This window comes from Osmia bicornis, chromosome 2 (genome assembly GCF_907164935.1).
Source record: "Osmia bicornis bicornis chromosome 2, iOsmBic2.1, whole genome shotgun sequence".
In the NCBI taxonomy this organism is placed as follows: Eukaryota; Metazoa; Arthropoda; class Insecta; order Hymenoptera; family Megachilidae; genus Osmia; species Osmia bicornis.
The window spans coordinates 12,735,651-12,761,224 of record NC_060217.1 but is presented as its reverse complement, the minus strand read 5'-3'; the positions used below and the strand labels follow the sequence as shown (position 1 = coordinate 12,761,224).

Here is a 25,574-nt window from a genome sequence, read left to right as displayed (position 1 = left end):
TATAATAAATAATTGTAGTGCGCACGCGCTACAGATCCGGTCATACCCATCACTACCTCGAACAAGTGAGTTTCACGGTATGTTCGTTTTTAGATCTTATATTTCGCTATTTGCTTCGGGGTCTCTGACACCCCGTTGGCATAATATCGGTATGTAGCGTCGCGGTACCTCGGGGTCTCAGATACCCCGAATACCGTAGTGTCGGTAAGCAGTGTCATTGGTGCTTTGGGGTTCCTGACACCCCAAGATGATATCATGTCGGTGTGCAGAGATAGTTATTGGTGCATTGGGGTCCCTGGCACCCCAGATGCTATATTTATGGTATGCAGACAGTCGCCGGCGTTTGGGATCCTTAATACCCCAATATTATATCAGGTCGGTACGCAGAGGGCGTCATTAGCGCAGCGGGGTCCCTAACACCCCTGGATAAGATCAGGTCCGTATGAAGAGGGCGCAGTAGTATAATTTTTTCCAGAGTTTATTTAATTTACTTTATTTATTTTTTTTTGCTTATTAAATAAGATCATCGAAGGGCAATAAAATTTATGATTAAATCCAGCTTCTGGGTGTCAACCGAGGACCCCATTTATTTTACATTCTCCAGTTATTTATAGAATTTTATCCCTTATTATAGGCCAAGGCCATCTCAGTATCCCTTACATCCCTATATTCTTTCCATCCCTACATTCTTTTCATCCCTACATTGTTTTCATCCCTACATTTCTTACATCGCTTCATCCCTTACATCGCTACTTTCTTTTCATCCCTACATTCCTTACATCTCTTCGTCCCTTACATCCCTATATTCCTTACATCTTCATCCCCTAAATCCCTACATTCTTTCCATCCCTTCATTCTTTTTATTCCTACATTCCTTATAATAAATATATTATAAGGACTGCTTCGAGTGAAGGTAAGTTAGAATTTTGCGAAAATTTCGAAAAACAGCGCCCCCTAGCGACAAAAATGCGAACTAAAGTGTCGATGTCGAATCAGCGCCATCTGGTTTTGAAAAAAGGAACTAAATCTTGCTCGAATTCTGGCCCTCTGGCGGCAAAAATGCGAACTAAAATTTCGATGTCGAATCAGCGCCCTCTGGTTTTGAAAAAAGGAACTAAATCTTGCTCGAATTCTGGCCCTCTGGCGACAAAAATGCGAACTAAAATTTCGATGTCGAATCAGCGCCCTCTGGTTTTGAAAAAAGTAACTAAATCTTGCTCGAATTCTGGCCCTCTGGCGGCAAAAATGTGAACTAAAATTTCGATGTCGAATCAGCGCCCTCTGGTTTTGAAAAAAGGAACTAAATCTGGGTCCGTTTCTGGCCCTCTGGCGGCAAAAAAGCGAACTAAAATTTCGAAGTCGAATCAGCGCCCTCTGGTGGCGAAAAAAGGAACTAAATTTGTATAAAATCACAGGGCTTATTGCCGCAAAAATTTCAACTTAATTTCATGGAGGTACTGCGATGTATGGAATACAAGAATATAAGTGATACAAGGATGTAAAGGATACAGGCATGTAAGGGATGTTGGGATATAAAGAAGGCAGGAATGTGAGGAATGCAGAGATGTAAGGGATATTGGGATATAAAGAAGGCAGGAATGTGAGGAATGCAGAGATGTAAGGGATGTAGAGATGTGACGAATACTGGGATGTAAGGGAAGCAGAGATGTAAGGGATGCAGAGATGTAAGGGATGTAGAGATGTAAGCGATGCAGAGATGTAAGGGATGAAGAGATGTAAGGAATGTCGGGATGTAAGGGATAAAGAGATGTATGGAATGTAGGGATGAAGGGAATGTAGGAATAAAAAGAATGTAGGGCTGAAGAGAATATAGGGATGAAGAGAATGTAGGGATGAAAAGAACGTAGGGCTGAAGAGATTGTAGGGATGAAATAAATGTAGGGCTGAAGAGAATGTAGGGATAAAAAGAATGTAGAGATGAAAAGAATGTAGGGATGAAAAGAACGTATGGCTGAAGAGCATGTAGGGATAAAAAGAATGAAGGCATAAAAAGAATGTAGGGATGAAAAGAATGTTGGGATGAAAAGAATGCAGGGATATAAGGGACGAAGCGATGTAAGGAATGTAGGAATGAAAAGAATGCGGAGATGTTAGGAATACTGAGATGTAAGGGTTGCTGGAATGTAAGTTCCCCTGAGGAGGGCGGCGGGGGAGTGTCAGATTCCTATTGACTATAACCCCACGGCGACCGACACTGACGCTAATCAAGTGGTCATATTCAGCGAACGTGTTAAAGTTAACGCAAATAATCTTTACTTTGAATTTGTAACAAAAATTTGGTGTTCTATCGATATTGTGGTACTATAAATCTCGCAGCCAATTCGCTCGTATTATTTGCTGCATAATTAATAAATGTACCATAGAAATAATGATACAGATATTAATTATTCATGAAATAATAACGATTGCCCAGGTCTCACCACGAGGAGGTTGCTGCGGTTTGGAGACCCGTCCTACCTCATCCCATCCACCCTCCATTTATGCAAATTTTTACTTTCATTCAATAATGAATTCCTCTCGAAAATTGTTAGAAGAAAAATAATTGTTAGTCAACGTAGCGAATTTTTATCAAATGAACTGAAGCAGAAATTATGTGTTCTGTGGACAAGGGCAAGATCTGGCGCCTGACCAGAGTCATCGATAAAGAAAGGACCTTTCCAATGTACAACGTCTCTGCATGAAATATTTTCGCCAGAGTTGATTTCTTTCTACCATTGCGTATCAAACAACTTTGTTCTTTCTAAATTCCATATTTTATGATTTTCTTTTTATTTTATTTTTAACCGACTTCGAAAAGAAGGAGGTAATTAGTTATTTGTAATTAGTCAAAAATCATACAAGTTTCTTTTTCAGGAACTATAAAATTACTATAGTTAAACGTTCTATATGGTAATATTGCAATCCCGAAAATACTTTTCTGAATTTAAACTATTGTTTTCCAATTAAAAAATATATAAATCTTTTTATCGTAGCTCTTAGCTTGATATCGTTTTCTAAAAGTTATTTTTAGAAAACGATATCAATTACCAGGTCACACCACATGGAGGTGGCTACGTTAGTGACCCACCCTAAAATCATAAGAACGTGAAACCATTCAAAATATACAACATAAAATAAAAATTTAAACAATACAATCTTGAAATATAAAATAAAATTAACATCCTAATATGAAAAACAATTGAGAAAATAATAATAATTTAACAATAAAAAGCTGAAATAGAAAATATAATTAATATCATAATTTCAGTAACAATTAACAAAATAACAATTGAACAACAAAATGCTGTAATAGAAAAGATGATTATTATATACATGAGGAGAATAATTTCCTGAAATAAAATAGTGACCTCCCTAAAATCACAAAACCCCTAAAAACGAACAACATAAAACTTTCAACAATAAAATGCTGAAATAGAAAATATAATTAACATCATAATTTCAGTAACAATTAACAAAATAACAATTGAACAACAAAATGCTGTAATAGAAAAGATGATTATTATATACATGAGGAGAATAATTTCCTGAAATAAAATAGTGACCTCCCTAAAATCACAAAACCCCTAAAAACGAACAACATAAAACTTTCAACAATAAAATGCTGAAATAGAAAATATAATTAACATCATAATTTCAGTAACAATTAACAAAATAACAGTTGAACAACAAAATGCTGCAATAGAAAAGATGATTATTAAATACACGAGGAGAATAATTTCCTGAAATAAAATAGTGACCTCCCTAAAATCACAAAACCCCTAAAAACGAACAACATAAAACTTTCAACAATAAAATGCTGAAATAGAAAATATAATTAACATCATAATTTCAGTAACAATTAACAAAATAACAATTGAACAACAAAATGCTGCAATAGAAAAGATGATTATTATATACACGAGGAGAATAATTTCCTGAAATAAAATAGTGACCTCCCTAAAACCACAAAACCCCCCAAAACAAACAAAATAACAATTCAACAATAAAATGCTGAAATAGAAAATATAATTAACATTATAATTTCAGTAACAATTAACAAAATAACAATTCAATAATAAAATGCTGAAATAGAAAATATAATTAACATCATAATTTCGATTACAATTGAAATGAAAAATGCAGAGAACAGAAAATATAATTACCATTACAATCTCAGAGATATTTAATAAAATGAGAACTCACCCAGGCTATGTTTTAAATAAATTGAACCTATTTAAAATGAGAACATGAAATATAATAGATGGGCAAATCAATAAGAAAAGAATAATTTATTTCAATAAAGTAATAAAGAAAAAGGAAATAGGGGAAATAAAAACGCGAGTTGACCATTCAACGAGCTGGCTGTTGAACTCGTAAAATTTCGAATTTAATATGTTCTCGACGATATGTGCAAAAGGATCATACAAAAAAAACTAAAAAATGAAAAAACAAATTAGCGAGCATAGTGACAGAATGACTGTCCATCCGAAGATGGAGAGCCATTAGTAGTTCCCCTCTTCTGGGCAAATTTTGCCGGGGCTCTTCAGCGTATAGCCTCTTCTTTCTTCGGCAATAGCCTCACAAAAATCACTCGCGAAAATTTTACGTTTGCTCAGACATTTGTAAAAACGTAACACGTAAACGAGCAACGATCCCTTGAATCGCTACTCGCATACCTGCACAATTTTTGCAAATGTCCAAGCACAAAACACTTTTTAATTTCACTTCACTTCACTGCACTTTCACTTTAATACTTCATTTTTGTAATCGGGTCTAGTACCACGACTACGACTTACAAACTAATAAGGCTTGGCCTTGAAAAAATCAAGAGAGAATGCTAAATTAATTAATTGATAAATTAATTAAATTGCATTTTCATCTTTTCTCTTGATTTTTGGTTTCCCAACCCCAGATACAAGCTTCTCACGTATTAGAGGAGAATACGAAGAGAAACATGAAAGCTTGCTCTGGCCCTGCCTACTTATAAACTAAACTCAATCACACCAGAAGTAAACTACCTGCCTGCCTATCGCTATATTTAAAAAAGGGCAAAAATCATTCTCACAAAAATTCACTCCACGGTTCTCATTCTACCACCCGGGTGCAAAAAAGCCTACTCCTAGGGAGAACGTCCCGGGACGCCTCCGACACCCGAGTTCAATTCAACTTTCACACTCTAATAAAATCATACCTTTTTGCTGAAATCGACTGACAAATAATAGTGAACATTATGCTAAAGTAATACATTGCATTTTCGTATTCTATTGAATTATCTAATATAAAAGTTTTTCAATTTATTCTTGATAAGTATTTTGTAATGTCATAGTAAGTTAAGATTGTTAATAAACGATACAAATCCCACATCCTAACCACACACACACATGTGGAACTTATATCGTGGTTCACTATTCGTTCACTACTTTTGTCAGTCGCCAAAATGTATTACACTTAAAACTAAACCTTGTCCACCGCCCTCCACCCACGCGAGTACATCTAAGTACCCGAATGAGCTTTGGGCATAAAAATGAACAAGGCCAAAGGTATTTTCACCTACCAGTTTTCTTCATGTGTGCTGAAATGCCTAAGCTAAAACGTATAATTAGCAAAAACTAAAGATGATATTCTCACTTTAATGAAAGTAAGAATATCGGCAAAATTTCACGGCTTCGATTTAGTATATGGGCTGGCACCCCCAGGGGGTGGAGTATGTAATCGGATAGTTTAGAAGATGACCGCGAAAAAAAGACAGAGTGGTTGGGGGTAAAAGGAAATGTGTAACGCGGTGTGAGGTCAGTCGAAGACGAGAGCGAATGAAGAAGATAGCGAGGAAATAAACTAGACTATTTTAATAAAAGTGACTCGACTTTGCAAATATAAAGCTTGAAGAGCAAATACTAAAAAGCATAATTGAGCAACTATGACACAAACATGGTGCACTGCTAATATCAGCTGGCAACGGAGGTTCTTAGGCCCCCTGAACTTGCGTTCGACGCTACATACCACCCACCCCGCCTGGACGTCGTAACGCCAGGACAGAATGCACCCCTTCGCTAAGAGCGCTACCCGCCCGTCCAACACGTTGCATCCAACGGTGTCAGATTGACGGACGCCCATAGTATAGACAAAAGGACTGCAGTTTAGAATATGGTAACATATTTTCATATGTTCCGTATTCTAAAGCTGCGCCTACAAAGGCCTAGTAATGCATGGGTTTGTCTCCCATGAGATGGTGTTTCACGGTCTTATGCCGCGGAATCCTTGTAACTACTTTGATTAAATAAATAAAATATTGGATTGAGTTTAAAAACCAAAAGGATTCCCACCGAATACTAGTCAGTGCATTGTCATATTTACTCACGCGTTGGAAATTTTTCGCAACACTAATTAAAATATAAAATCCTGATCTAAAAACATGACTAGTACATAAACATCGAACGGGCTAATATTTCAATATACTGGGGTATGCGGGTGGATAAATGATTATGTGATAGAGTTCGTGAGGCTGAAGTGTGAATGATGAATGTTTAGAGTCGAGAATCGTGAACGTGACAGAATGAAGTTGAAGTATGAACGAAGAGCTTTCTACAATGCTTGAAGAGCAAATACTGAATAGCAAAATAGAGCAAGTATGACGCTAACATGGTGCACTTCTAATATAGAGCTGGCAAGGGAGGTTCTTAGGCCCCCTGAACTTGCGTTCGACGCTACCACCACCCACCCCGCCTAGGATAGGATGCACCCCTTCGCTAAGAGCGCTACCCGCCCGTCCAACACGTTGCATCCAACGTGTCAGATTGACGGACGCCCATAGTATAGACAAAAGGCTGCAGTTTACAATATGTAACATATGGTCGTGCGCCACATTCTAAAGCTGCGCCTGAAAAGGCCTAGTAATGCATGGTTTTATCTCCCATGAGATGGTTTCACGGTCTTATGCCGCGGAATCCTTGTAACTAATTTGATTAACTAAAACATTGACTTTCAAAACCAAAAGGATTCCCACCCTATACTCGTAAGTGCATCGCCATATTTACTCTCGCGTTATTTTTCGCAACACTAATTAAAATAGAAAATACTGATCTAGCAACATGACTAAAGGGGAGCTTTAAATTATGCTTGAAGAGCAAATATTAAAAAGCAAAATTAAGCAAATATGACTCCACATGCGTCCACTGCTAATATCAGCTGGCAACGAAGGTTCTTAGGCCCCCTAGTTCATACGCCAGACGCTACATACCACCCATCCCGCCTGTTTAAGGCACCTGGCCGCAATGGCACTTGGCCATTAAGGCAGGATGCACCCCTTCGCTAATAGCGCTACCCACCCATCGAACACGTTGCATCCAACGTGTCCGAGTGGTGGACGCTAATAGTATAGGCAAAAGGACTTTAAGACAGCTTAGCGTATGGAGTGCGACATACTTAAATGTCCCGTACTCTATGGCTGTGCCTGCAAAGGCCTAGTAATGCATGGTTTTATCTCCCATGAGGTGGTGTTCACGGTCTTATGCCGCGGAATCCTTGTAACTAATTTTATTACATAACAACCAAAAGGATTCCCACCGAATACTAGTCAGTGTATAGTCATATTTACTTTCGCGTTGGAAATTTTTCGCAACACTAATTAAAATAGAAAATCCTAATCTAGAAACATGTCTGGTACATTAATATCTAACGGGGTAATATTTCACTACACAAAGGTATGAGGTGGATAAATGGTTATGAGACAGAGTTCGTGAGGTCGAGAACCGTGAACGTGACAGAATGAATTTCAAGTTCGAAAAGGGAACTTTATACAATGCTTGAAGAGCAAATACTGAAAAGCAAAATTGAGCAACTATGACACTAACATGGTGCACTGCTAATATCAGCTGGCAACGGAGGTTCTTAGGCCCCCTGAACTTGCGCTCGACGCTACATACCACCCACCCCGCCTGGACGTCGTAACGCCAGGACAGGATGCACCCCTTCGCTAAGAGCGCTACCCGCCCGTCCAACACGTTGCATCCAACGGTGTCAGATTGACGGACACCCATAGTATAGACAAAAGGACTACAGTTTAGAATATGGTAACATATTTTCATATGTTCCGTATTCTAAAGCTGCGCCTGCAAAGGCCTAGTAATGCATGGGTTTGTCTCCCATGAGATGGTGTTTCACGGTCTTATGCCGCGGAATCCTTGTAACTAATTTGATTAAATAAATAAAATATTGGATTGAGTTTAAAAACCAAAAGGATTCCCACCGAATACTAGTCAGTGCATTGTCATATTTACTCTCGCGTTTGAAATTTTTCGCAACACTAATTAAAATAGAAAATCTAACGGGCTAATATTTCACTATACTGTGGTATGCGGGTGAATAAATGATTATGTGATAGAGTTCGTGAGGCTGAAGTGTGAATGATGAATGTTTAGGGTCGAGAACCATGAACGTGACAGAATGAATTTCAAGTACGAAAGAAGAGCTAATACTGAAAAGCAAAATAGAGCAACTATGACGCAAAAACGGTGCACTTCTAATATCAGCTGGCAACGGAGGTTCTTAGGCCCCCTGAACTTGCGCTCGACGCTACATACCACCCACCCCGCCTAGAACAGGGTGCACCCCTTCGCTAAGAGCGCTACCCGCCCGTCCAACACGTTGCATCCAACGGTGTCAGATTGACGGACGCCCATAGTATAGACAAAAGGCTGCAGTTTATCAAATGGAAGATTTGGTACTCCGCCACATTCTAAATCTGCGCCTTGAAAGGCCTAGTAATGCATGGTTTTATCTCCCATGAGATGGTGTTCACGGTCTTATGCCGCGGAATCCTTGTAACTAATTTGATTAATTAAATAAAACATTGAGTTTAAAAACAAAAAGGATTCCCACCGAATACTAGTAAGTGCATCGTCATTGTTACTCTCGCGTTATTTTTCGCAACACTAATTAAAATAGAAAATCCTGATCTAGCAACATGACTAAAGGGGAGCTTTAAATTATGCTTGAAGAGCAAATATTGAAAAGCAAAATTGAGCAAATATGACCCAAACATGCGTTCACTGCTAATATCAGCTGGCAACGGAGGTTCTTAGGCCCCCTGAACTTGCGCTCGACGCTACATACCACCCACCCCGCCTGGACGTCGTAACGCCAGGACAGAATGCACCCCTTCGCTAAGAGCGCTACCCGCCCGTCCAACACGTTGCATCCAACGGTGTCAGATTGACGGACGCCCATAGTATAGACAAAAGGACTACAGTTTAGAATATGGTAACATATTTTCATATGTTCCGTATTCTAAAGCTGCGCCTGCAAAGGCCTAGTAATGCATGGGTTTATCTCCCATGAGATGGTGTTTCACGGTCTTATGCCGCGGAATCCTTGTAACTAACTTTATCAAATAAAAACCAAAAGGATTCCCACCGAATACTAGTCAGTGTATAGTCATATTTGCTCTCGCGTTGGAAATTTTTCGCAACACTAATTAAAATACAAAATCCTGATCTAGAAACATGTCTGGTAGATTAATATCTAACGGGGTAATATTTCACTACACAAAGGTATGCAGGTGGATAAATGATTATGTGATAGAGTTCGTGATGCTGAAGTGCGAATGATGAGTGGTTAGGGTCGAGAACCGTGAATGTGACAGAATAAATTTTAAGTTCGAAAGGGGAACTTTATACAATGCTTGAAGAGCAAATACTAAAAAGCAAAATTGGGCAACTATGACGTAAAACATGGTGCACTGCTAATCTCAGCTGGCAACGGAGGTTCTTAGGCCCCCTGAACTTGCGTTCGACGCTACATACCACCCACCCCGCCTGGACGTCGTAACGCCAGGACAGGATGCACCCCTTCGCTAAGAGCGCTACCCGCCCGTCCAACACGTTGCATCCAACGGTGTCAGATTGACGGACGCCCATAGTATAGACAAAAGGACTACAGTTTAGAATATGGTAACATATTTTCATATGTTCCGTATTCTAAAGCTGCGCCTACAAAGGCCTAGTAATGCATGGGTTTGTCTCCCATGAGATGGTGTTTCACGGTCTTATGCCGCGGAATCCTTGTAACTAATTTTATTAAATAAATAATACATTGGATTGAATTTAAAAACCAAAAGGATTCCCACCGAATACTAGTCAGTGCATTGTCATAGTTACCCTCGCGTTGTAAATTTTTCGCAACACTAATAAATCTGAAAATTCCACCCCCCTGTGGGGGCCAGCCCATATACTATCCTGATGCCAATTTCACGAATAAAATCGGAAAAACGTTTCAATTTCAAGAGCGATTTCCTTATCAAAGTAAGTAGTTGGAGTAATTAAAACTATTCATGCTTATTACTTTGATATTGAAATCTGCTCATCGCGAAATAAATTCTTGTACATATAAAAAAGAAAGTGTATTGTGAAATCGGAGGGTCATCCGACTTCTCTACATTTTTAAACTCGAAATCTATATGTATATGTAAATATGTACAAGAAAACCCTATCCTGAGCTAAGGCATGAAATACACAAAAAAACAATTTGCACGATTATCATTGTATAAAATGATACAGTGATATTCGTGGGTCACTATGCTCGCTCAAAAAATAAAAATTACAACCAATTCCCGTGTCGCTACGGACCATTCGTCCTACGACATGATGGGAACCGGAGGAACTTTAAAGCATGCGACTCACCGATCGTTGACTTGCACCACTGCACTCGCCACGCATCTTACAATTAGATTGATACATAGCTCGTCTGTTGGCTCGTCAAAGAAACGGTACCCCCACTGGCAAAGCACTCATCTGAAAGCATAAAAATCACGATTCTTGAACGATATATGTTTTCTCTCAATTTGTTGTAGTTAATATGCTAATACATAGGATAATTCAAAAATATGCATGCAAAACTATATGGGAATAACTACACCATAAAACATGGTAAAACACATGCAAATACATCCCAAAACACATGAAGATCAAAACCATAGAACACCATAAAATAGTTGCAAAATTATAGTAAAACAGATAGGGTACCACTCCATAAAACCTACTAATAAATCCGTATAAATATGCCAAAACACATAGGGTACTAATCCATAAAACCCACTAATAAATCCGTATAAATATGCCAAAACACATAGGGTACCACTCCATAAAACCCACTAATAAATCCGTAAATATATGCCAAAGCACATAGGAAACCACACCATAAAACACAATAAAGCACATGCAGGTACATGGGGTACCACACCACACAGCACACTAATGCACTTGTATAAAAATGTCAAAACACATGGGTGACCACACCATAAAACGCACTAATATATCCGTATAAATATTCCAAAATACATGGGAAACACTATAGGAAACACCATAGGCACACGCAATAACACTTGTGGTAACACACTGATAAATCCATGCACAAATATCCGTGGTGTCAACCCGTACCGGTATATGTTTGACAGCTCGATCCGTATCCTTCGGCGGTCGCGATAAGACTGATTAGATTTGACCTCCTTCTAGGTCGCGCTTGTACCGGCGCTGCGCGCGCAATCAAACATGGCGTTCCGCTTCACTGGTTCCGCAGATTTAATTATTTATATCTGATATTTGTTAATATTTGTTTAATTATTATTTTATATTTTACAATTGTTTATTAATCAAATTATTGTTAAATCTGTTTAAATTGTTTATTTCTTTACATTTCCGCGTGGGTGTATTGTAAAATTTTGTTTAATTATTCTATTAAAAATTATTTAATTATTATTTTATATTTTACAATTGTTTATTAATCAAATTATTGTTAAATCTGTTTAAATTGTTTATTTCTTTACATTTCCGCGTGGGTATATTGCAAAATTTTGTTTAATTATTCTATTAAAAATTATTTATTTATTATTTTTAATTTTACAATTGTTTATTAATCAAATGATTGTTATATCTATTGAAATTTATTATTTTTATAACTTTTATACACGGATATCCAGTAAATTTGTTTGAATTATTTAATTTTTATAAAATATTAAGAAGTGATTATTGTGTTTTAATATAAATTTGATTTTTATCAAATAGTTATTGAACGTTATACAATAATAACATTTACGAATACTCTTCGATTCTTTAACTAATTTATTGCTTTTCTAAAATGATTTACTTTCCAAAGTAATTGAAGTTAAATTTGTTAAACAATTATTTTAATGATTTTTAGCTCTTGTGGTGACATTACCGGCAGAAATGGGCCTATCTACGAATAATTTATGAACTTTTATGATTGATTCTTAATTTACATACTTGTTGCGACTTTCTAATATAGGTTTTGTAAGAATCCAGTCACTAGTTAATTAATTATGAACCCTTATAGGGGCGACGGTTCGAACTTACAAGAATGATCACTCTAAAAATTGCTAATAATTAATTAATTTCTTTCAGGGGGCAGATAAAACCTATACTAGAAGAAAGCTACGGTGCTATTTTGTATTCTTTAATATTAATGATGGACTTTGAAAAAAAAAAATAGAATCAAAGGGAGTGAAAATTGGTTCTTTTCAGATGCCAGTTTGAGGTGCGGTAAAAGAGTGACTGGTAAAACAGGCACGATTATCATACTGGCTGTGCTCTCTGCATTCTAGGGGTGTCTGGAACCCCCGAAATCATAACCCCTCGAAAACAAAGGCATGTCCAGTCTTTTACATCTGTAGTCACTGGCACGTCTAATGTTGGATGTTGGATCTGTAATCTGTAGTCACTGGATAAAGTCTGGAAGGCTGAGTTATATTTTAAGATTATATTATTCAAAATTCGTGAAAATATCGTGAACAGTGATTCGTGAAAAGGGCTTTATCATCATTCATAGAAATCACCTTTAAAAACGAATTACCATTCATGTCATAATGTATCAGAGTATGTTCCACCAAATTAAGTATTTAAGAAACATATTGTTCTAAAAAGTATGCTATCAGTATGTATCTTTGGTAATTGATACGAAGTGAAAGTGACGAGTTATGCTATCAAACATTAAAAGTGTTGAGAAATAATTTGCGAGGTTATGTTTTGATTGAATTTATTATTATTTATGTCAATATTTGGTGAAAAGCACGTGGAGGAAACGCTATAGCTGTCGCGCATGTCACTCAAAGCACGGTTGATTTACCTAAACACAAAAAATATAAATTTTCCTCTTTCTTTTATTTGTATTAAGGAAAAATTGTAATTACGTTGGTAAATTATTTCTTAGTTGATTAGTACGCGCCCCGTTATATCTTTATTATGTAACAAAATTGCAGTCCTTAATTCAACGAGATATAGTACAGTCGCGTTTAAAAACACTATCTCTAATGAACATATTTTGAATACAAATATTATACAAATTGCCGATTGGGCTTTATATGGACACATTTTTTTTAATTTTCTTCACTTGTTTCTTTTTCTTTTGCTTTTTTTTCGAGATTCTTTGCCTACGAGAGTCAATGGAGTCGTCAGAAGAACTGTCACATAAAGGAACGATTAATGGTTGCAATTGTACTTGACCTCGAGTATGTGACTTTATCTGAGACTTGGTAACATTCGAAGTTTTTCCACCGTTCGAAATTGAACAGGGAGCAGGATTTTTTCGATGCTTTCTCCTCGTATCGATCTTGTGCTGTCGTGTTTGCGTTTTAGATGGGATTTCCAGGGTGACTAATTTCAAGGAATCAGTTTTAATTGTTAAAAAAGACGTTTTTCTACGATTGGTTTCTTCAACTTTAGAATTCAAATTCACTATCTTCTGCCATTTTTGACGAGATTTTTTCTTTCTTGATTTCCGGTCACTAGTAGGACGTTGATGCTCATCTTCTGGACTAGCGTCGCTCAATGCTATCTCTTCCTTTTTACATTTACCCTCTGCGTTTTTAGTATCGTCGTCTATAGTAATGTATTCTAGGGACTGCAATTTTTTCCTGCAAGATCTGAAATAAAAAATGTAATAAATTAATAGAGAAATTATAATTATAATTTATATTATAAAAAATTATAACTATAATTTGCAGACTTAAGTAACACGTCGTTGTTGATTTTATCTCGTGTCGACGCCATATTGGAAACTCCCCAACTCAATGGTGCCTTTGCAAATGAATGATCGATCCTTTTTTCAATATTTTCTGCGACGTTCAATGGAACTCCCATCCATATTTGTTGTCGTAGCGAGCTGAGCTTAATTTGTATGTCTTGATTGTTAAATTGCACAGGCGTCTGATGTCTAAACGCTCTGTACCAATGAATCAAAAACGTTTACAGAAACATTTAAAATAGGAATTGAATGTTTAACTAAAATGTACCTGATTAAGTGAAGACAATGCGACCGTTTATTGGTTTTTGATTCTTTCTTGTTCACATATAAATTCTCGTCCAACGAAACACTTCTGGGTCTTACTATTTCCGGTAGGCTCAAACTATCGGTAACCCTATCCTTCTCGTTGCTTTCTGATTCTCTGTTTTTGTAATCTTCACGAGTTCTTGCTGAAGAATCTAAACAACGAGCAGCATAAATGTATTGACTTAACTGATCTTCAGGACATTTATAGAATGTTACCTTCTGTTCTCGTTACACCTTCATCCGCTGAGTCCGTTAAGTCACACAAATCACTACCTGGATCCGTGGTAGGTAGATCCATGACTGCTCTTCCGGCCTAAGCATCAATTCAGTGTCGTTAGGACTTCAGATTATAATATTCATAGCATTGGGACCAAGGTTTTTACCAGCATCCTTTTGCGTCGAAGATAACTTTTAGTATTGATTCCTTTTTTATTCCTTCTTTTCGCCATCTCGAAGGTTCGTAGTGGCAAGAATGTGGGAGTCGGCGGTGGCGTGTTGCAGCTCCAGGATCCTTCAATGAAGGTTTCCTCTTTTTCTGAGACCGAACTGTCCGATGTGTCTCCTTCATCGCTATGGATCGTGAACAATTATAAGCGAGAACTTTATCGCAACAGTTTGAGAGACTACTAGTGTACCTAGAGTAATCGGTTAAGTCGATGTTCGTTGGTTCCTCGGCGCTAGATCCCTCCTTCATCAACCTAACAATTATTTTGCTTCGAAGTTTCTCCTTTTTCAGAAGAATCAGATATTAGAATCATATATACATATAAGAAAACTTGATGATATTAAGAAAAAGTTTTGTCGATTACCTTAACAGGATCTGGGTCAAAGAAATCCAGCAGTGTTTCACAGAAAACTCTACCAATTTGTTCGTAATCTTGGGTACAAAAATGAGTACCAGATCTCGATCCAATCTGTGATCCCCCCATAGAGGCCTCCATAGTATAACTGTACTGAACTCCCATGGACCACATGACCATCCTTCCTGTACCTTCTTTCCCCTTTTCCATATGAAACTTACAATTTTCAAAAGAGAACTGCAAACGAATTCTTAATTGTATTACATTAATGCAATTACATTAATGCCTGTGAGAAGAGATATCATTCAACTTGCGTCCACCTTGTCGGCAGCGTTCTTATGAAGCATCAGAGGGAAAACCTGCTCGGAGAGCCTCGTTTGCGAATTGGTCCTTTTGCTCTGGCAACCATAAACGAATATATTATGCTTTCTCGAGTGAGCGTGTAAATCGCAGTATATGGCTACCCCACATTCCTCGAGTAGTCTTCGAATCATTAATTTCGTATGCCAGACCGAAGGATAGCTCTCCCTCATCACTGTTCTGTATTGTCTGTTAAGGTCCTTTCCTGATAACGAGCACCGATTGTTGCCTACGATTACGCCGTCTGGGTTCAACATTGGCACCAGCTTGAACACGAATTTCTCTCGGAGCACCTACACGATCGAGAAATATTCTTATAAATGATAGAAACGCAACTTGCCCACGTTTAGAATAAGGAGTTGTAGGCGTTTAGTAGAGAAGGAGAAGAGTTCTACTCTGTCCTACAAAGTTCCATTTACTTTTGCTTGATCCGATTCCCCAGTTAAGAAGTCAATGATTCCTTTCATCGTCCAACTGGACGGTGTTTCACCGGGGTGAACTCTTGCGGTGATCACAATACCTCTTTTCCTTCGCATCTCTTCGTCGTAAGTAGGGGCAGTGATTGTTAAATAGTAGACTCCGTTTCCAGCTATCGTCCGACATAACAATCGCAGTTTTGTGAATCTTGTTTTCACTGGATCAGCGACAAGTTTGGCGAGGTACTCCTGACAAGTTTGTCTCAATTATTACTAAAATCATATTTATATATGCTGTACCAAGATTATAAATTTCACCTGTAAATCAGTATAGGTGTAAGGATAACAATGTGCCAAGTAGACTGTGTCTCTATCATGAGGGAAAGAAACATTGAATGTCAACGTATGTTTTTCTTTCTCTTCGTCGCTTCTGAAAGAAAATATATATATAAGAATACAAGAAACTTGTGAGAGGACATCAACGTACGATGAATCGTTTCTGTAGTAGGCAATATTGTCACCGCATCTTCTCCACCCAACGGCACGTTGCTTGGCATCTTCTGTCGAGTACAATAATGGTCGCAGACCTTCGTTGTATAAACTTTCTTCTTTACAAAGATTCACAATAGATAATCTGTAATTATTATTTTTCCATCAGGACCTCTATTAATAAATGACCAAGGAAGATGTATATGCACCTGTAAGTGGTTCTACTCCTTGTATTAGATATTCTAAAGTAATACCACTGTGTATGCCTCTGAGTATAAAGATCCTTCCTCAGATACAGCTGATAATACGTATCAGTGATTTTGACTACTTTACAGAGGTTTCCAGATTCGAAACGTGATTCAAAATGCAGGTCACTGCTGCTGTCTGTTGTATCAGATCTGGCTACGAAGAACAAGTTATTATTGTCAGTTTCCTTTGATTCGTATCCACTGGAGTCTGTGGAAAATTCTGATGGAAATGGTAAAACTGTGCTTCCTCCTACGCATGATCTGCTGAACTAAAGATTGTTAAATGTATCAATTATAATATACGAGAAATATGAAATAAAAAATGAATTGTAACCAACGTAGTTGGTGATGCTTGTGGGGTGATAACGAAATACTACGGTTCCAAATTCGTCCCCTAATGGTTTTGGTCGTGGTTCCTTGCCAGTTGCCGTGTAAAACGGCTCTGGAATGTTTCGAGTGTATTCTATGTGTCTCACCCTTTCTGGAAGTACCTGGATATTTAAAAAATAATTACACCTCGTGTTTCAATCGTAATTAATAAATAATTGTTTATTCACTTGGCATTCCGTCGGCCACCTCGCAGCTTCCTGAGTAATTCCATCTATCATGCAACGCGAATCCAACACGTTTCGAAGCGTCTCTTTTGATTGATCTTCTCTAGTACCGAATGGTACCGAGAACAATGATAGTTCTGTTTCTCTTCGGGGTACATCGTAACGTCCTAATTGTAGTAATTGCACTTCCTGAAGTTTGCTAAAATTTGCTAGCGCACCCCCTCGTAAATAAAAATAAGAAATTTTCTGATAACTTAATCTTGCATAAAAATCTTTAATAGAAAAGATATACTTACCAGAAATTGGTTGCACCGGAAATAGCATGGCTTGTAGTTCTTTGACCCTGCTACCAGTTAAAAGATCAGCCATTTTTCGTTATCTCCCTTCCGTTTCACCCTCATCCTCTTCGTTGTCGATCTCATGATTATCGAATTTCACAGTTTCTTTCTCAAGATGTTTTTCAACTTTCTCTCGTCTCGAACTTGTGATCCATAAGATTCTCTTATCGAGCGTGTACCCCGAACTGGTGTGATTCATTATTTTTAAGTCTTTATTATTCGATCTTCGCTCGGAGATCTTCAGTTGTAGCCATTTGGCCGAATGTAACGCGCGAACTGTGACCAGGAACTTTGCCCTCGACGAAGAGAAATTCCGGGGAAGCTACCCCGTCGATCGTCCTGACAACGGTGAAACAGGGGCGGAGTCAGTTACTTCATGATCGTTCGAAGCACCCTCGATTCTTCGGGGTTCGTCGTTCTATCTCGATCTAACTTGAACTTCCTTTATCGATCTTTTGTATTTTCTTCAAGGTGCCGAATAAACTACTTTTTGGCCTCCTCTTTTATAATAACAATTCTAACATCGTTTCATTAGCATTATCAATACAAGATGACTTATTTCTGATTACATCAATTGGTAATGAAATTGTCACAAGAACCTAAATGTTGTTTCTTGTTGATGTGTACGGTTTAAAAGACATATCGATCTCGAGGATAATAGAATGATTCGTCACGAAGGTCTTCGATTAATCAAGAAACTCGTCGGCAATTTCCTTGCAAGCATTCATAGACATTCCTTCGCGTAGCCGCACGAATCAGTCGAGCCAATTTTCCATCCCTTTCTCTGCCGCTGAAAATTATTGATCAATCAACGTTCGTCGGTCTCGAGAACTGATGTACTGTTATTTCTTCTTGTCGATCAATGAAATCTGATAGGTCAATATCGTACCGATACCTCTTTTTAACATGGTTTTACATTACAATTATTTTCTTTCTGTTTCAGGTAGATAGATTTTAGGTGGATTTTTCTATTTGGATTAATTAATTAAAGAAGATTTTAACGATGGGTCGTACGGTGACTGTGGCTGTTTGCACATTGAACCAGTGGGCGATGGATTTCGATGGGAATTCCAGAAGGATTTTGCAAAGTATTCAGGAAGCTAAGGATGCTGGCGCTACATATAGAAGTGGACCAGAATTGGAAATTAGGTAAGATCTGTGTTTCTTCTCGATTTCTTCTAAGAGAACGGAAGAAGAAGCGAAGAACGTCCAGAGTATACGAACTCCAATAGTTAATAGATTGTTAATTAATGCCAACAGCGGTTATGGCTGCGAGGACCATTTCTACGAGTCGGACACCTTGCTCCACAGCTGGGAAGTGCTGGCAATGATCATCAAATCACCGGTCGTTAAAGATATGCTAATCGACGTTGGTATGCCGGTCATGCACAAGAATGTGACGTACAACTGTCGGGTGTCCTTCCTGAACCGTCGTATTCTGCTGATCAGACCCAAGATGCAGATGTGCGAGAACGGGAATTACAGAGAATCCAGATGGTTCTCGCCGTGGACCAAGGTTCTCTTAGATTGAACGCCTGATGCATAGTATATCAGTAGATTTCGACCTTCCGAATAGTTAAGCATTCCCTGGTTTTTATTACAGGAACGTACCGTGGAGGATTATTTTTTGCCAAGGATGATCTCACAGATCACTGGCCAAACGGTGGTACCATTCGGCGACGCTGTTATTTCCACCAGAGACACGTGTGTGGGCTTCGAAATTTGCGAGGAACTGTGGAACCCTATGAGCAATCACATTCCAGCGTGCCTGGACGGCGTTGAGATTATTGTGAATGGTAAACAGAGAAGAAAACTATTTGCAGAGATGATAATTTGAGTCTGATTTGTCATCGCTGTCATCTCTCTACCAGTACCTGAATCTTTTGAATAACTTAATCTCACGTGATGGTTCATAATTCAAAGGTAGCGGCTCCTATTTCGAGCTTCGAAAAGGATACGTCACCGTCGACCTCGTTAAGTCAGCCACGTTCAAGTCTGGTGGTTGTTACTTGTTCAGCAACTTACGTGGTTGCGATGGTTCCAGAGTCTACTTTAACGGTGGATCCTCCATCAGCCTGAACGGTCAGATATTGAACCGTGGCAAAGAGTTTGCCCTCGACGATGTAGAAGTAATCGTAGCGACATTCGATTTAGAGGATATAAGGTTTGATAATAATAATAATCAGTGAATCAGGAAGCGTTATAGTTAATATGTACGATCGTTTCGATCAGGAGCTATAGGAATCAGATCAGATCGCGTTCTCACACGGCTGCAAGATCGCCAAGCTATCCACGTGTCAAAGTTGACTTTGCTCTTACTTCTGAGGACTTGATATCGACTCCTCCTGATCGGCCACTCGGCGTTGATCTTGGACCTTATGAAAATGACAATCCAGCTGGGAAGCTTGTTTATCATACTCCTGAAGAAGAGATCTCGATGGCGCCTGCTTGCTGGCTATGGGACTACCTCAGGTTCGTTGCTTGTATTTTAGGCTATCGGTTTTTTAATTGACTTTGGTATTTATTTGTTGTCTTCTTTTATATAAGGCGCTCTTGTCAGGGAGGATTTTTCTTACCCTTAAGTGGCGGGGTTGATTCTGCTTCATCTGCATGCATGGTTTATTCCATGTGCAACATGATCGTGGACTCGGTTAACGAAGGAGGTACGTGCTGTTGCTTCAAATTCATATGGGATAGGCATTCATCTAATAACGTATTCCATCAGATGTTCAGGTGCTGTCAGATATCAGGAGAATAGTCGGTGACTGCGAATACGTACCCACCGATCCAAAACAATTATGCAATACCATTTTAGTCACTTGTTACATGGGTACCGAAAATTCGTCTGCTGCGACGAAAGCACGAGCTGCCGAGCTTGCTAATCAAATTGGATCTTATCATCATAGTATACTGATCGATCTTGCAGTCTCTGCTATTCTGAACATTTTTCAACAAGTCACCAAACTAACACCAAGATTTAAAGTACAAGGAGGTTCTCCCAGGGAGAATTTAGCTCTTCAGAATATACAGGTGAGTATCTATTTTAATAAATCACTACTGTTCTTTTATTCAATAAACAGGATTTAAGCGAACGTGATTCTGTTTTCAAGGCACGTTTGAGAATGGTGATAGCTTATTTATTCGCCCAGTTAATGTTATTGGTCAGAGGACGACCAGGTGGTCTTCTCGTGTTGGGAAGTAGTAATGTTGATGAAGCACTTCGAGGATATTTCACTAAATACGATTGTAGCAGTGCCGACATCAACCCCATAGGTGGAATTGCAAAGAATGATTTAAAGTCGTTCCTTGTTTACTTCAGGTTGACATCTAGTCTAATTTTCTTTTGAATTTCTTCATTTTCAATAGAAGTATAAATAATTATTGAACCTGCTTCAGGAAGAAGCATGGAATCACTGCTTTAGACAAGATTTTAGACGCTCCTCCAACTGCAGAATTGGAGCCTTTACAAGGAGGGCAACTTTCACAGTTGGATGAAGTGGACATGGGTATGACGTACAAGGAACTCGGTACTTTTGGACGCTTAAGAAAACAACATTGCGCTGGTCCTTTCTCCATGTTTTGTAAGCTTGTACATATGTGGGACAAATGTACTCCAAAAGAGGTAGATATGCTTTTACTTATCTCGATCCAGAAATTGTAAGCATTCTTAAACTAGGATTCTTTGCAGGTGGCTGATAAAGTGAAGCATTTTTATAGATGCTATGCAATAAATCGACATAAGATGACGATCCTTACACCATCCTGTCACGCGGAGACTTACAGTCCCGACGATAATAGATTCGATCATAGACCTTTCTTATATAATCACACATGGAAGTGGCAATTTAATGCGATCGACGAACAGGTTAGTTATTACTTTTCGTATTTCAATTGAAAGATTGATTAAACAGATAATTGATCACAGATGAAACGTCTTCTCAACGAGGAGAAGTCACCGGGAGGTCGAAAGGATGCGCCCAAGGTACCTGCTAAGTTCAGAAACATTCCGTCCAGCTTCGTAATCAGTAGTGAGTAAATTAAAAAAAAAAAAGAAAAAAGAATCGCTGGTGAAGCCTCGATTCGTGGGCCAGACGAAAGCGTTACAAAATCGTCTGTAAGAGAACGATTCCCCTGCGTGTATACCGAGTTAAACAGCGTTTACTGATGAAAACGACGAGTCGGTGTCGAGCAGGCCGCCGACACCCGACCATCTACAATTTTGACCCACCGTATATATCCGTTCGTCGCGTGTTTGCCGAGGAATCATCACACCGGCATCATTCTCTGTTGCAGATAAAACACATCCTGGCGTAGTAGTTTAACCGTAGCAGTAGCACTCTCTGTCTCTTATCATTTTGACATTGCAGCCCAGCGAGCACGCCAGAATTATACAAGATTTCTAGTAGAACGTTCGATCGTACGACGGATCCATCGTTCCATTGGCACTGTTTCTTCTGTCAAAACTCTCGTCCCAATGAAGCTCGGATTGCATTGGGCGATGAAGAAACTTGTCGCTGGAAGAATCGCATGACTCATAGATTGTATTATATTAATGCAATTAATGAGCGGTTGTAAAAGTATCAAAGATAAACGTATATATATATATATTTATACAGAGCTTCTTGTGATATTGATTATTCATACCTTTGTCCAAATCAAGAGTAAAAGACGAGGGTAGGGCACTCCATCTCCATAGTATATTAATTTTATTATTTTTTTCCATTTCTACATACACAGACAGCGCGTATCCGCATTTCATTACGGTCAGCATCAATTAATGACGATCGGGTTAAGGATCAAGATCTATACTCTTTTTCTGATGAAGATTGGTCAACGCTTTCAAATATTCCTTGAATGCGATATACACAGTATCTTGAACAGTCATGTGAAACACACTTTTCCTTTCGTTGATCATGCAGTCACAAACGCGCATCCAACACTCGCTCAGGTTCAAACATACATGGTGCACCTTATGGATTCGTTATCTTTCACCCAACAAGGAGAAGAGTCGTTCCTGTAGACATTAATAACGTAGGTATACATATGTTTTCTTTGTATATAACTATATATCTATATATATATTTATTTATATATTAATAATAAAGTCAATAACCAAAACTATTAATCGAGCAGCAATAACGATATTCAAAATAATATAATATTAATTATTGCAATAGTACTAGAGGATGATAAGAGTCTTGTCGCTTTTGATGCGTCAAGATGAATAACTATTGATGAATATTTATGTAAAATGATAGCAGGTATAAATGGAACTTTATATTAATAATGATGATAAAAATATCTAAGTGCTACTGTTTCAGACAATACTGGACGTAAATTAAATAATCATGATAGAAATAATAATATTAATAATAATAATAATATATAATAATATAATATAATAATATTAGCAATAAAATATTCGTAACGATGAACAGATTGCGACGAGAAGTACCATCGTCCTTGAGTATTGTCAAGGGAGATACGCGAAGTTAGTATACATTATCGATATGTATAAAGGTACTGATATATAATAATTATTGAAAGTTAAGACTCTGTTTCGTCTCGTGCAATCCGCTATTAACATTTACTATTTACAAATTACCCAATATTCATCGGATAAATAACGTCGTCTATTCGGTATACTGAAAAATCGTTAAATGATCTCGTAAATACAATTAACAGCTACCTGTACGTGAATACTATTTACATCAATCGCGAGCTTATAGGAGGCTTAACGTTTTAATCGAGATGTCGTTCATCTAAAATATATTTCCTTGGATTTTAATATCAAATCAAACACTATGTATCCTCAACACCTCCAGATTCCCTCCAACTTAGTTCAACATCCTCTGTAAAATCTGTCTGAAATTCATAAAAAAAAAAAAAAAAAAAAAGAAATTCTATTTTTGTATACAATATCCATGCAATTCTACAATAAATTGAGAATACTATTTGTAAGACTTTAATTCAGCACCCTATTTGCCCCTGGAAAGTATACATTATATACCCGTTTCACGGTCGCCATCATCATCTCTACCTACCTAACTGGGATTTAATTTACTCGCGATATTCCAAGTCCTCCTCACGACGAAGACTCGAACCATTTTCTCAACGATAATGTTGAATCGCGAATTTATTCGCACACGGTTTTTTATTACTGTACGTGCACCCACGTGTCACCCAAATAAACATATGTCCTACCACCGTAGAATTGCACGAAACCCCATTGTGTGTACGTGTATGTGTTCACGGCTGTTTCCCAAATAAAATTTGACCAGTGATAAAAAAAAAAAAAAAGATTACAAATTTTTTTAAATACAAAAACCGCCGTGTAAAAGAATGTGTATATGTGTGTCGTGTGATCTCACTCCACTATGTTGGTGCGTAACCCCATTTGAAAGAACCAAGGTGCAATAAGCGAAATCTTGTGCGCGGAGGAGTGAGTAAAATCGTGTCTTATCATATCACAGATTTCCCAAGGTGCGTATCGATAGGTGTTTATTAATTACTTAATTAAAAAAAAAGAAAAAGAAAAAAATTCTTTTCGTTTCCCCGAACGCGTCAGTCAACGAGGAACGCTACGATACAAGAGAAACAATTACCTCGAGACACGATATATCGTTATTTCGACGTAACAATTTCGAGAAGCACCTAACGTCTCCCCGGGCGTTAGATGCTTCCTCGTGATCGTTTCACCCTAGAAGTCGGAAATCAACGTAACTTGCCGTACATCGCTTGAAAAAAAAAAGAAATCGTTCCAAAGAAAGAAAAAAAAAAAGAATTGCGCTCTCCCATCTCGAGTGAGAGACGGCCGTCATTCCTGAAACGTTCGATCCGAGTCTTCGGGTGTATTTTTTTCTGTTAATTTCGCGACTTAGACTTGTCTTCGTTCCCTAAACCTAAATATAGCAAATAGTCTATACAATTATCGTTTAAATGTATATTATACAAAATTTACCTACATACGTTCGGTAAAAATCGACGCGGCAAAAATATCGCGTACACTATAGCGCAATACTGTGTATACAAAGTTGCGTGTTTCTTTTGTTCTATGTTCACGTGTGGAGGGGAACAAGAATCCTGAAAATCCTGCTGGAATCCATGGGAATTCAGCTTCGAAATTTCTCGGTAATCCGATCGTCATCGGCCTACGGTGCCGTCCTGTGTCACCGCTAATGTGGCGCCACCTGCAGGTACTTTTCGCGCGACGTTTACTCCGGGATCCATGGGATGGTGTGTCCGATCGGGTGGCTAAACAAAATCGGAGCCAGCCTTCTCTTCATCCTCTTAACCATCTCTTCTCTGATCCGTCCACCTTTCCTAGGTATCTTCTGGTGCCCGGCCGTCAGAAGCTGGACGCCCGACCCAAATGCAATAACGTCGTGGCGCGTTGAAGAGGCGCCTCGAGGCTTTTCGAGGCAGACTTTACGCAGCTGTCCGTATTCCGCGAGTCCCGTTGCAACAGGCCACCCTGAAGAGTTACATTGACCAAGAACAATTTCGTGTTCTTGCATCTGTTATGTTTTTTGTTCGAATATCGGATTCTCTGCTCGTCTGTCTTCGTATATTCTAACACACGTTTTATTGTCTAAATATTTTTTCGTGTTTTTTTTTTTTTTTTTTTTTAAGCTCTACGCTTTACGAAATTCTTTGCTTTATCGTATTCCTTCGTACTCCCCCCAATACCCTAGCCCGATATATAATTTTCTATTCGAACGTGTCCACCGTACGTGGAACGAAGGAACCGCGTATTTCGACGGTATCACCGACATTGTCGTTTATCTATTTACGACGGTGTGTGTGTTTAAAAACTGTCATTTACTTGTAACTCCAGTCGGAGTCTACGTGCGCACCTGGAGCAGCATGTTGGCGAAATTGCTGTTGGTGAACTTGAAGTGTCGCTTATCATAGAACTTCAACAGAGCTGGGCTGTACGGGTGCTTATCTTTCAGGTGAAGGTAATGAACCTCCGGCTCCTGCGTCGTGTGACCACATTCCTCGCACACGTACACCTGGATCATACAACAAA

General features: G+C 38.4%; 3 protein-coding genes across 19 annotated transcripts in view; 1 reads left to right on the top strand and 2 right to left on the bottom strand.

The window, feature by feature from the left end:
- The first annotated feature begins 42 nt into the window (after nt 1-42).
- Nucleotides 43-22,160, top strand: LOC114879703 (glutamine-dependent NAD(+) synthetase). 10 transcript variants are annotated; one of them, XM_046289395.1, is made up of 13 exons: nt 43-65; nt 18,486-18,691; nt 18,803-19,058; nt 19,146-19,338; nt 19,466-19,706; nt 19,775-20,014; nt 20,090-20,205; nt 20,268-20,572; nt 20,653-20,861; nt 20,939-21,164; nt 21,231-21,407; nt 21,468-21,570; nt 21,836-22,160. In XM_046289395.1, exons 2-13 carry the CDS (start codon nt 18,546-18,548, stop codon nt 21,862-21,864), a joined length of 2,241 nt encoding a protein of 746 aa, XP_046145351.1. In that variant the 5' UTR covers nt 43-65; nt 18,486-18,545; the 3' UTR covers nt 21,865-22,160. The 10 variants fall into 10 exon arrangements, with proteins under 10 accessions (XP_046145351.1, XP_046145349.1, XP_046145337.1 ...); XM_046289393.1 differs by lacking the exon at nt 43-65 and adding an exon at nt 12,681-12,747; XM_046289381.1 differs by lacking the exon at nt 43-65 and adding an exon at nt 12,681-12,752.
- On the bottom strand, nt 13,043-18,201 carry LOC114879711 (cytosolic carboxypeptidase 2-like). Its single transcript, XM_046289440.1, has 14 exons — nt 17,208-18,201; nt 16,989-17,141; nt 16,612-16,919; nt 16,401-16,547; nt 16,232-16,343; nt 15,917-16,162; nt 15,458-15,790; nt 15,147-15,374; nt 14,973-15,064; nt 14,721-14,907; nt 14,554-14,650; nt 14,300-14,489; nt 14,014-14,229; nt 13,043-13,930 (listed from the first exon to the last, which is right to left on the bottom strand). The coding sequence occupies exons 1-14, from the start codon at nt 17,571-17,573 to the stop codon at nt 13,366-13,368; spliced, it is 3,240 nt and encodes a 1,079-aa protein (XP_046145396.1). The 5' UTR covers nt 17,574-18,201; the 3' UTR covers nt 13,043-13,365.
- An 88-nt stretch (nt 22,161-22,248) lies between the features above and the next one.
- The window catches only part of LOC114879701, a 50,580-nt gene continuing 47,254 nt past the window's right edge, over nt 22,249-25,574 (bottom strand). For 7 of the 8 annotated variants that reach the window (XM_029194899.2, XM_046289362.1, XM_046289361.1 and 4 more), the window contains exons 12-13: nt 25,399-25,557; nt 22,610-25,016 (exon numbers count right to left, since the gene is read on the bottom strand). In XM_029194899.2, coding sequence (XP_029050732.1) covers nt 24,891-25,016; nt 25,399-25,557 — 285 coding nt within the window. In that variant the 3' untranslated portion in view covers nt 22,610-24,890. Of the gene's footprint in view, nt 22,557-22,609; nt 25,017-25,398; nt 25,558-25,574 lie in introns of those variants that run through there. The other variant, XM_029194901.2, reaches the window with a different exon arrangement.

Bases quoted from the DNA above. Each gene is read 5' to 3' on its own strand.
- LOC114879711 (XM_046289440.1), bottom strand. From the start codon at position 17,573: ATGGCTGATCTTTTAACTGGTAGCAGGGTCAAAGAACTACAAGCCATG. The intron at 17,142-17,207 runs GTGAATAAACAA...TTAAATATCCAG, and splicing joins GGTGGCCGACGGAATGCCAA to GTACTTCCAGAAAGGGTGAG. The intron at 15,791-15,916 runs GTAAATGGAACT...TCGATCGTGTAG, and splicing joins GGGAATCGGATCAAGCAAAA to GTGCTCCGAGAGAAATTCGT.
- LOC114879703 (XM_046289395.1), top strand. From the start codon at position 18,546: ATGGGTCGTACGGTGACTGTGGCTGTTTGCACATTGAACCAGTGGGCG. The intron at 19,707-19,774 runs GTTTGATAATAA...CGTTTCGATCAG, and splicing joins TTCGATTTAGAGGATATAAG to GAGCTATAGGAATCAGATCA. The intron at 21,165-21,230 runs GTAGATATGCTT...GATTCTTTGCAG, and splicing joins ACAAATGTACTCCAAAAGAG to GTGGCTGATAAAGTGAAGCA.